The sequence below is a fragment of the Ambystoma mexicanum genome, chromosome 1p, assembly GCF_040938575.1.
Source record: "Ambystoma mexicanum isolate Mex_15411 chromosome 1p, UKY_AmexF1_1, whole genome shotgun sequence".
NCBI lineage: Eukaryota > Metazoa > Chordata > Amphibia > Caudata > Ambystomatidae > Ambystoma > Ambystoma mexicanum.
Window position 1 is genome coordinate 491,372,755 of NC_090921.1, and position 12,173 is coordinate 491,384,927.

The 12,173-nt window shown below is 48.9% G+C and overlaps 1 protein-coding gene across 2 annotated transcripts in view; it reads right to left on the reverse strand.

Annotated features, from left to right (window-relative positions):
• LOC138573535 (lysine-specific demethylase 4B-like) overlaps positions 1-12,173 on the reverse strand; it is a 2,173,569-nt gene that overhangs the window by 1,263,310 nt on the left and 898,086 nt on the right. The window contains exon 14 of one of the 2 annotated variants that reach the window (XM_069649346.1): positions 433-486. The exons of the other annotated variant lie outside the window; for it this stretch is intronic. Within the exon in view, the coding sequence (XP_069505447.1) occupies positions 433-486 (54 nt within the window). The remainder of the gene's footprint in view (positions 1-432; positions 487-12,173) is intronic. 2 annotated transcript variants of the gene reach the window in all.

Here is a 12,173-nt window from a genome sequence, read left to right on the forward strand (position 1 = left end):
CTCAATGGAAATGGGGAGGATGCTAACAACGGACCCCTTAATGACGGGCCCGTTGTTAGCATCCTGGTCTGATAGCGGGACCAGCTCTGCATGTCTGGTCGGGCCAGGCGTCCAGAGCGGGACCCGCTGCAGACCTCGTAATGAGGCCCATAGACTCACACAACAGCACACGACGACTACCGACCGTAAAACACCCCAAGCCCAGTCAACGGACCCACCGGGCTGAGGCTGCCAACAGCATATCACTGCTCTCTTGCACTTTTCCAGCTTATTCCCACTAACTCACCCCCCCGTCCCTTTTTCAGAGCCGCCAGAGCGCCAGGGGACCACTCCGGTGGTGATAGTGCGAGGTACAAATATCCTTTAACATTAACATACCTAATGTGTGGTAAAATTAACCAAAAAAAACCGGAGAAATGTCAGTGTACTCACTGTTCCAGGGCGGTTCTGTAAAAGTAACGCCTTGCTTTGAAGGCTTGGAGACACCTACAAAAGAATCACCATAAAAGTGTAAGAGAATAAATATCATCCCAAGAAACAGACTCCAGTGGTCTGTAATCAATGGATGCAGTAAGTAAACTGTCATAAAAATGAATTGATTAAAATGAATGTGTTGAAATCCACTTAGTTTGTCTTGAATGAGGGAGCACTCTAAGTACATGCAGGAAAATCCTGTTCTAAATGCCTACGGTTGGTGGTCGAAAACGGGGAGTGGACTCTAAAATACAACAATAATATATAGCATCTGTCAGTGCAAAGTGAGAGCGCTACGTATTAGAAGAAATAAATAGGAAAACACACATACGCTTACCCGACAGGACAATTGGCACCATTGGAGGTGCAGTCAGGGGGGTATCCAATTCTCAATGAATAAGGGCAGTGGACATCATTGGGAGTCCCATCCAAATTGTGGCAGTGTAGTGTAAATTGGAGAGTGTGAAGACAAAGTGCTGCTTTTACATAGAATCGGATATGGGATAGCAGTTGGGAGAACAACGGCGCGCTTATCAGATTACATTTAATCAAATGGGTAGCGTGTCCCGGGAGACCGAAAATGCAATGCTTAGAAGTGCTGGGCGAAAGCACTGTTTCAAAGTGTGCCCTCACAGCGACGGTGGTTACTAAGTAACCTGCCCATCAGAAGGTACGCCAGCGTCCTATCCAGACTAATCGAAGGAGGACTGTGGAAGCCCCTCTGCAATTCGTGTCGTTGCCCTGCAACGCTAGTAAACATCGCCTCAAATCTGAACGTGCTGGCAGTAGGAGAGAATAAACTTGCTGAAGGAAAAGCCTGCAGTAGCGTAGTGGGGTTACGGTGTGTAGGAGATAGCATACCAAGTTTTCGCAGTGCAGCAGATTGCACCATCCAAATGTGCGACAAGGCCAAAGGGGCCCCCACCCCATTGGAAAGCACGCATACGTCCTGACCTGAGAAATGAAAGAAGGACCGGGGCAGTCCCTCTACATTTAGTTTCCTTAACAGGCAACGCTAGTAAACGTTGCCTCAAAGCAGAGCATGGCGGCGGAAGATGACCATAATAACCACCTGCTAAAGGATAGTCACACAGTTGTGAAAAAGGGACTCCAGTATATAGGACATGGCATCCCCAGTATGTGGGATGTTACATAATATGCAGTCCAAGGTACGGCAAGGCCTGGGAAGCCCCCGGCAAGGCACAGGAGAGAATGAGGTAAAAGGCCGGCTGTAGTCTGGCAACGCTGATGAGCTTGCTGCCTGTAGGTCCCACCATGTCTAGAAGGAACTAAAGGAAACAATAAAATATTGTGGGGTGCAAGGCCAGTTTGTCGATATCCAGTGTCTACATGCACTAGACCCAGCAAGGCTGGGCCCCGGTGCCATGACAGCCCATCACACCTTTTCTAGGGAAAAGAATCAAAGTGCCTATGGCAACGGCCATGGAGTACCAGGCTCCTAACAGGCCCAAGATGGTGTGCATGCTATGGAGAACTAATGGTAAATAGAGACTAGGGACAACCTGAAATAATTGTGTCCCCCAAACCTGTGCTTGAAAGGACCTCTCCCCTTATCCTGTTCAAAAAGCCATAATAGGAGGGAATCAAATGCAGCCAAGGGGATACCATTCCTCTCTATCAATGAGGCCGTGTACATGGCCCCAAGTCTGAATTATCCAATTGTAATATGTGCCAATAGGTTTTTATTCGTTTTTTATTGCATTGCTCTGTCAGCAAAACGTGGTCACACAAACTGTCAGAATTTACAATAGACTTGTCTAGCAAATTCTGTCTATTTTGGTTCTGCGCTCGCTTTCTAGCTTATCGGACTGTATGTTTGGGATATCCTTGGTTTATGAATTTCTGACCCGCCTCTGCTTTAAAAGTTTCAGGTGTTGTGCAATCCCTCTGAATTCTCAAAAACTTACCAAAAGGAATGTTTTCCCTTTCTGCCTTGTGATGGAAGCTATTATTAGGCTGAAGTGGGAAAATGGAACACAAGGCTCCCACCAATCCCCTCACACCCCTGGCCTAGAGGATCACGGCCCAGGCACCCGCCACGAGAGGAGTTTGCCCATCTACCAGACGACCAAATACCCTGGTACAAGAACATACGGATGTGCCCACCAGCCTGTCCTGCCCATGCCAACACCTGCGGCATGGATGAACTCGACTGAACCATGCAACAGTAAATGAACACATCGTTAGAGATGCCATGACGACTTAGCCACAGGTCAGCACACCCGTGCAAACATGCACACTGGACACTCCCACACGAAGAACATATTCAGTGCTATGACGTAGGTGACGGATACACTCACTGACGCGCATCTTTATTATTTTTCACATAGGCTTTTCAAAATGCAGAAACGCAAGACGCATAATGAACTCATCTAAAACGCTTGCTGACGCTTCTCCTAAACCCATGCATTGCAATAAGAAATATAACGAAGACACAATACTGGGGATAAAGCAATATGATACCATATCCTAAAGCGCTGTGTATCAAACGTTTCCACCTATGCACCAGGCCCAAGTAGGCCGCAAGCAAGAGCTTCCATGAACATTGAATGAGCAAGATGTCATGATGCCTACCTCCAAGGAGCCAGGCCGGGCCCAGCAACCCCAGAGGCAGACATCATTTTCCCCAGGGAAGTCTCAGCGGGCCCAAGTCGGGGCCCTTTGGTCTGAGTCCTGGCGCCTTAGGCGCCAGGCTCATAGCGGACCCCAGTCCTGGCGCCTTAGGCGCCAGGCTCATAGAAGTGGATATGTGTTTAAGTGCTTGGGTGCACACTTACCTGATGCAGACCTTGCTGCTTCATCCAGGTCCTCTTGAGGCCTGAATGGGACTACTTTACCTGTAGGACTACTTCACCACCCGGGTGTGGTCGGGGAAGGATACATACCTGATTGGTGGAAGGATACATACCAGGAACTTCTTCCAAGGCTAGTTAAACCCCACCCGAACAGCCACACGTGCTTCGCGTTGTTCTGCACCTAGCAGCTGGACGCTCACCGTGTCAGCTCCTGCATCCTGACTTCAGCCACGCCTGCCAGCACCCTGGAACACCTGCAAGGGGAGAAAGGAAGAGAATAGGAGAAGAAAAGCCCTTACCTGCTAAATCTGCATCCCGGAGTCATTTCTCCAACGGCCCTGAAAAGGAAGACATCATTTTAAAGGCATTTTGTTCAGATCGCTGCAGCGCTGCATTTTACTCACCTTTGCAAGGCGCTTCCATCTTCAGCAGCGATCTTCCGGATTCAGCTACACCCCGGCGCCTAGAGGAAAAAAGACAAGAACAAAGGTTAGAGGGAGAAAAGGAATAAGGAAAGCTCAGTTTCCTTTTAAGTCTTACCTGTTGGATTATTCCCACTGCATTTCGGGTCCTGTCGCTTCCTGGCATCTCCGGACCCCGGCCCCTATGGGGAAAAAAGACAAAGACATTGAATGAGCGAATGCAAAGACATTACCTGAGCGCTCATCCAGAACTGTTTCACTTCGGGTCGGCGCCATATCTCCGGCACTTCGAACCCCGGCCCCTAAGGGGAAAAAGACATAAGCATTAGCGCTTGCTGCAATTAGACAACGAACATTATTATTAAGCTTGAACTTTTGAACAGAACTTTTACAGTGCCTTACCTGAACAGTCAAGCTTACCTGAACTCCCATCAATCCTCAATCCAGTGAAGTAACTGGGTTTCAACGCGCCCCTGCATCAGAAGCAGGATGGAGAGCTCATCCTTCCAAACCCTAAGGAGGGTATCCAACGAGCCAGGGAAGCCAGAATAGAGGGGCCCTTCCTGTCCATCTTCAGAGTTCTGCGCCTTCGACGCCGCGCCTCCGTGGGAACCAGGTGAGCGTTACAGAACGCAAAGCCTTACCACAATTTCCCACCTGGGCGCTATGGAGACTTCCGAGACAGATCAGCTGGCCCATCTTTTAGGGGAATTACGGGCAGAAGTGCACTCAGCCCGCCAGGAGACTAATGCTCTCAGAAGGGAACTAATCCTATCCAAGGAAAGAACTGATGATCTGGCCAAAAGGTTATTGCAGGGCCAGGCTGAGCACACTCCTTTACCTGTTTCCGGAGATATTTCTACAACAATGGGTTCGAATAACCCAGTACAAATCAATCTACCTGGACATATGCCTTTGGCCCCGCCGGAACGTTTTGCGGGGGATCCCAAGAAATATGCCGTTTTTATGAACCAATGCCGTTTACACTTTTTATGCAGGCCCGGGGCCTTCCCCAACGGCCAGACCAAAGTGGCCTTTGTACTATCTTACCTCAGTGGCAGTGCTGCCGATTGGTCTATTCCATTGGTAAATCAGGATGATCCCATTCTCTGGGATTTCCAGGGCTTCCAGGCCAGCATGGAAAGATTGTTCGCTCGACACTCGCAGGGACAGGCCCTTGACAACGAACTGCTATCCTTACGACAAGGTAATCAGGATCTTTTGTCCTATATCGCCACCTTTAATAGACTAGTTGTGGAAACCGGATGGCCTGAAATAAAAGGATCACATTGTTTCATCGAGGCCTGCGCGGAGAGCTTAAAGATGTTATAGCTCAGATAGTAGATCCACCCCAGGCCTGCGCAGACTACATAGACTTAGTGGTTCAACTTGATCACAGACTTCAAAATAGAAAAGCAGATCGGCTCAAGTATGAAACCAGAGTACCTATCAAGACCCACATTAACTCCAAGAGTACTGATGTTTCCGAACCTATGCAAATTGGCAGTGTTAAAGGACCATTAACGCAGAAGGAACGAGAGAGAAGGCGACAAATGCAACTTTGTCTGTATTGCGGAACTTCCGGTCACTTTCTTCAAAGTTGTCCAGTTAAACCACCCAAGAAGGTGGTTGGAGCCTCTGATAACAAGTTATTGACACCTGGTTCGGGAAACGACCTAGCCCGACAAGCGTAGGGGTCCGCTTGCCGAGCTTGAAAACAAACTCTTTGACCTCGCATTTTGTCATGCCAATGGTGCTTGTGAACCCAAAACAGCCTCAGCAGTTGCATGCTATAAAAGCATACATAGACAGTGGAGCTATTGGAAATTACATAGACCGTGAATTGGCTTCCAGGATTAAGCTTCCTCTCCGCCCGAAAGTAACCCAAGATGTAATTACTACAGTTGATGGAACCGAAATAGCCTCAGGGCCTGTAACGCATTCCACAGTTGAAATCACTCTGGTGGGTCAGGACGGACATCGGGAAGCAATCGTGTTTGATGTGATCAAGGCCCCACAATTTCAAGTACTTCTTGGTATCCCTTGGTTAGAAACACATAATCAGAGAATAGACTGGCGAGCAAAGAAGATAACTTTTCCTGATTGTGAACCAACCTGTTACCCAAGGAATCCAGCTATGGGTCTAGCCTCTGTAACTTCCACCCCTGTACAGCTACCATCTGAATACCAAGAATTCCAAGACGTTTTTCAGAAAGAGCAGGCTAACACCTTACCTCCCCATCGATCTTACGATTGCCAAATCGACTTGGTACCCAATGCACAACTACCTTGTAGTAGGATTTATGCTCTTACTGAACCTGAGAACCTGCATTTGCGCCAGTATTTGGATCAATACCTGGCCAATGGCTTCATTCGCCCATCAAAGTCACCAGTCTCTTCCGCTTTGTTCTTCGTACCTAAAAAGGAAGGAGACCTTAGGGCCTGTATTGACTACCGCGCCCTAAATCAGATAACGATTAAGAATCGTTACCCTTTGCCCCTGATACCTGAGCTTATCGACCAAGTAAAAGATGCTTGTGTGTACACCAAGCTAGATCTCAGAGGAGCTTACCACCTGGTACGTATAAAAGAGGGCGACGAGTGGAAGACTGCATTCCGCACCAAATTTGGGCTCTTCGAATATCAAGTAATGCCCTTCGGTTTGTGCAACGCACCTGCCGCCTTTCAGTACTTCATGAATGATGTTCTTCGGGAACTTATCGATGTTTGTGTCATCGTTTATATTGACGACATCCTGGTGTATTCCTCCTCAGAATCTGATCACAGAAACCATGTTAGGGCAGTTCTTGAGAAATTGCGCCAGCACAAATTATTTGCCAAGCTCGAAAAATGCGTTTTTCATACCACAGAAGTGGAGTTTCTCGGATTCATCCTGACACCTCCAGGAATCCGAATGGACTCGCGGAAAGTGGACGCCATTCTCAAATGGCCATCTCCTAGCTCTGTGAAGGGAGTGCAAAGCATGCTTGGCTTTGCCAATTTCTATCGAAGGTTCATCCCGGAATTTTCTCGAACTGTTCAACCCATCACAGCTCTCCTAAAGAAAAATAAACGCTTTGAATGGACTCTTGAGGCTGAACAAGCCTTTCAGGACCTGAAAACCAAATTCACCTCTGCACCTGTATTGAAGCACCCGCGCCCAGATCTCCCTTACATCGTGGAAACCGATGCATCCAGTTCGGCCATGGGAGCTGTCCTGTCGCAAAGAGACCCACAAACTAACCAACTACACCCTGTAGCCTTTTGGTCCAGAAAATTCTCTCCACCTGAACTCAATTACGCAATTACCGACAAAGAACTACTGGCTATTAAATCAGCTTTCAAGGCTTGGCGTCACTATCTTCTCGGTGCAAGACACACCATCACCGTAATTACGGACCACAGAAATTTGCAGTATTTAAAGACGGCCAAAGCTCAATCTTCGCGACAACTCCGATGGGCTTTATTCTTTGCGGAATTTGATTTTGTAATTACCTATCGCCCTGGCTGCAAGAATGGTAAGGCAGATGCCTTATCCCGGATAGGCATGCAAGAACCCAATTCGAGTTTAGAACCTGTGCCAATCATACCGGAACAAAGAATTCTGGGCTTGACTTCATTGCAAACCATTGAGGACATCCAAGCTCAAGTAAAACAGCTTTTTGACTCTTCTGCCTTACTGGAATGGAGTCAAAAGGGTCCTCACTACACCGTTAAGGATGATTTACCCTACTTCCAAGAGCGGTTATTTCTGCCAAGTAAAGAATTGCAGGAACTTGTCATTACCCGTCATCATGAATCATTAATGGAAGGACACCCCGGTATCGCGAAAACAGAAGAAAAGATCAAACGCCACTTCTGGTGGCCTTCTTGGAGAAAAGACATAATGTCATTTGTGTTGTCTTGCGGAATCTGTGCCCAAAATAAGAGTCAAAAGAAAAGGCCAGCCGGCCTACTTCAACCTTTGGGCATTCCACCAGCACCTTGGCACACCTTGTCAATGGACTTTATAACTGACCTGCCTCCTTGTGGTGGTTACAACACGATTCTCGTAATAGTGGATCTATTCTCCAAAATGGCCCATTTTATCCCTTTAAAAGGATTGCCGTCAGCTTCCACCTTGGCCAAGGAATTTATGGAAAATATAGTGCGGTTACATGGTTTCCCTTCCATATTAGTCTCAGACCGTGGAAGTCAATTTATCTCCCACTTTTGGAAGAAATGTTGCCAACTAGCACAAATAGACGTGCGGTTATCCACCAGCCACCACCCCCAGACCGACGGACAAACCGAGAGAACCAATCAGACTCTCGAGCAATATCTGCGGTGCATGTTACACCAATCCGAGTTAAATTGGAAAGACATCCTTTGGATTGCAGAATATGCATACAACAATTCAGTGCATTCTGGAACCGGACAGACTCCTTTTTATACCCTGTATGGTCACCATCCTCGGACCTCTGACCTAGATCCACCTCTGACCCTGGAGATGCCTGCAGTAAATCACCTACATTCCACAATAACCCAAGCCTTCAAAGAAGCTACAACCCACTTACAGCAAGCCAAGAAAAAGTATAAAGAAAACGCTGATTTGCACCGAAGTAAAACTCCTCCTTACCAAGTAGGAGATCAGGTATGGCTAGCAACTAAACATCTACCCCTCAAGGGTCAGCAAACTTTTAATCCCAGATTCATTGGGCCTTACCCCATCAAAGCTATTATCAACACAGTGGCCTTTAAACTCGATTTACCATCCAACATGCGGATTCATCCCGTTTTTCACGCATCTCTTCTAAAACCAGTACAACCTGGAACCAGATCGTCTGAGCCCCCAGGCTCTGTCCAAATTGATGGAGAATTAGAATTCGAAGTGAAAGACATTTTAGATTCCAAGATAGTTAAGTCGAAACTCTTCTATCTTGTTGATTGGAAAGGATATGGACCTCAGGAAAGATCTTGGGAACCCAGTAACTATGTTCACGCACCACGATTAATTCAACGATTCCATCGAAGATTCCCGCACAAACCAAAACCCCCGGAGGAAAAGACCTTGGGAGGGGCCTTGAGGGGGGGTACTGTCATGATGCCTACCTCCAAGGAGCCAGGCCGGGCTCAGCAACCCCAGAGGCAGACATAATTTTCCCCAGGGAAGTCTCAGCGGGCCCAAGTCGGGGCCCTTTGGACTCAGTCCTGGCGCCTTAGGCGCCAGGCTCATAGCGGACCCCAGTCCTGGCGCCTTAGGCGCCAGGCTCATAGAAGAGGATATGTGTTTAAGTGCTTGGGTGCACACTTACCTGATGCAGACCTTGCTGCTTCATCCAGGCCCTCTTGAGGCCTGAATGGGACTACTTTACCTGTAGGACTACTTCACCACCCGGGTGTGGTCGGGGAAGGATACATACCTGATTGGTGGAAGGATACATACCAGGAACTTCTTCCAAGGCTATTTAAACCCCACCCGAACAGCCACACGTGCTTCGCGTTGTTCTGCACCTAGCAGCTGGACGCTCACTGTGTCAGCTCCTGCATCCTGACTTCAGCCACGCCTGCCAGCACCCTGGAACACCTGCAAGGGGAGAAAGGAAGAGAATAGGAGAAGAAAAGCCCTTACCTGCTAAATCTGCATCCCGGAGTCATTTCTCCAACGGCCCTGAAAAGGAAGACATCATTTTAAAGGCATTTTGTTCAGATCGCTGCAGCGCTGCATTTTACTCACCTTTGCAAGGCGCTTCCATCTTCAGCAGCGATCTTCCGGAGAGGTGAGAGGGAGAAAAGGAATAAGGAAAGCTCAGTTTCCTTTTAAGTCTTACCTGTTGGATTATTCCCACTGCATTTCGGGTCCTGCCGCTTCCTGGCATCTCCGGACCCCCTATGGGGAAAAAAGACAAAGACATTGAATGAGCGAATGCAAAGACATTACCTGAGCGCTCATCCAGAACTGTTTCACTTCGGGTCGGCGCCATATCTCCGGCACTTCGAACCCCGGCCCCTAAGGGGAAAAAGACATAAGCATTAGCGCTTGCTGCAATTAGACAACGAACATTATTATTAAGCTTGAACTTTTGAACAGAACTTTTACAGCGCCTTACCTGAACAGTCAAGCTTACCTGAACTCCCATCAATCCTCAATCCAGTGAAGTAACTGGGTTTCAACGCGCCCCTGCATCAGAAGCAGGATGGAGAGCTCATCCTTCCAAACCCTAAGGAGGGTATCCAACGAGCCAGGGAAGCCAGAATAGAGGGGCCCTTCCTGTCCATCTTCAGAGTTCTGCGCCTTCGACGCCGCGCCTCCGTGGGAACCAGGTGAGCGTTACACAAGAGTACAGTTGCTGACCCTGCAGAATGAGCCCGGCAATGACTGACAGTCAAGGGCACAATGTTGCAATCTCGTATGCCGCAAGCCGACGCCGAGGTCACACCTGCAATTAAAACCAGGCACACAGTGGAAAATACAATATTAATTGTGCAGAATTCTGCCTCGACCACGGTCCCACCTCACGTGACCAAGCCAAACCTGACAGGGTGCCAGGCCCAGGAGGAGGGAGGCACCGAAACCCCCCGTTTCAAGACACAGGCAGATACAATTAAGTGATTCAATGGACATCTGCGGCGGTGGGAGTAGTCGGCCTTCAGGCATACCAATAAATCTTCACGTTGTCTGCACATAACCATAGTGAAACATTGTTGCAAATGACAGGTGCACCACGAGCTGGGAACAACGATGGTCCCAGACTGGGGGGCTCGTGCGTGGACCAATCAGAACATGGGGCTCTTTTCACTGACGCCATTAACATTGACCAATCCCCAGGGATCTTCATGTAACAATTTTCATGTATCAATTTGAAGGGACAACCCAATTATACCACCTGACTAACCCTCAACCACTAACAATGCTCTCTATACGTATGCTATACTAACCCTACCACTCGAGGAGCCAATCCAGAGTGGCGATAGGTTTTTGCTAAACCTGCCCAGGGAATGCAAGTAGCGCGTCATACTAAGATAAAAAGGGCCTGCGAGCCCATCGACAGAGAGAGTGTCAGGACGGACGCGTACGATCCTTGACCCATCCCTGCCGTTTTGTTTAATAAACAGCAGAATCACCTTGCTTCTTGCGTGTGTCTCATACTCATTTTTGGGGATATACGGGAGGAGTTGGGGCCTCCCTGCCCGGAGGTCCGCGGACGGCCCAGCCGACACCGGGAGAATTTCACCCCGACAAGTTGGAGGCACTGCTGAGATCTGTCTGAGGTCTGCTTTTATTTTATTTTTCCGAGTACTCCCGTTGCGAGGAGGCCCGGCGGGGCGGTCCCCTCTGCCGCTGCCCCCTTTTGAGGACTACAGGACCATCGCGGAACTGCGAGAAGACCGGACAGCGCAATCCGGATATTGGCCTTCGGGAGCCGGTTGAGAAGTATCCCGCCCGCGGTTGGCGCGTGTCCAGACGTGGTCCAGACGAGGGGAGGTGGCGAGCCGCTTGGAGGGGTGCACACAGCCGAGCGGCCCCGCATCAAGAGAACTTGGTGAGTATGCCATGCACAATAAGCAATGTGAAATTGTGAGGGAGGGGGGAGGAATTGAATACGGGAGGCGGGAGGTGTTACACAGGTGCACGACGAAGGTTTGATAACTTAGTGTTGACGGTGCAATGAATGGTAACTGGACACGTGCGAGAGCAGTCCACTACGTTACGGAAGAAAAGGGGGCAGAGCACGAAAACATCACGTGCGGCCGCCCGTAGACACTGATTGGCCTAGGTCGCGGCCACGTGTAAGGGTGTGTGTGTGAGTGTGGTTTCCTACGATTTGGTGATTATTGATCAATGAGTAGATGAGGATCCCTATTGGTCGAGCAGGAAACTCGATAGATAGATGACGTTTCCCCGTCGGCGGTAGCTAGCTGGTTGCCTAATACGGAAGATAATTGGCTGGTTAAGCCCTCCTGTCGAGGGGCGTATCACACGCGAGGCGACGCAGCGTGCGCAGTCCGATTATATTGTTGATTACCTTGTTCCAGGTGTGACAGGAAGACAGCTGTAGGGTTAACGGGGGTAGATTGCAAGCATACTTTGAACTTTTAAAAACATATGAAGAACTTACCGGTAGTTTGAAGAGATCGGTGACGTCACCAGTAGGGCTTTTTCATAGGATATTCTCGAACACAAGGCATCTTTATTTATGAGAGTGGTGGGGAAGAAGATTATGGTAAGGGAGTGGAAACGGAGGTAAATGGTAATGAGTTGATCGAGGGGAAGGTGAAAAGGGGGACGTGGCTGCGCACGGAGAACGCCAGCAACGGCAAGCGAAGAAAGGGGAGGAGGAGTAAGAGAAAGCGGGACGGCTGTATAAGAACGTCACAAAGGGCACGAAGCCGCAGGGGGCTATGTGCGCTTCGGCCGCAGGGGGCCGTACAGGTGTTCGGTAAAGAAAAAAAAAAAAAAAAGAGAAAGAAAAGACTGACT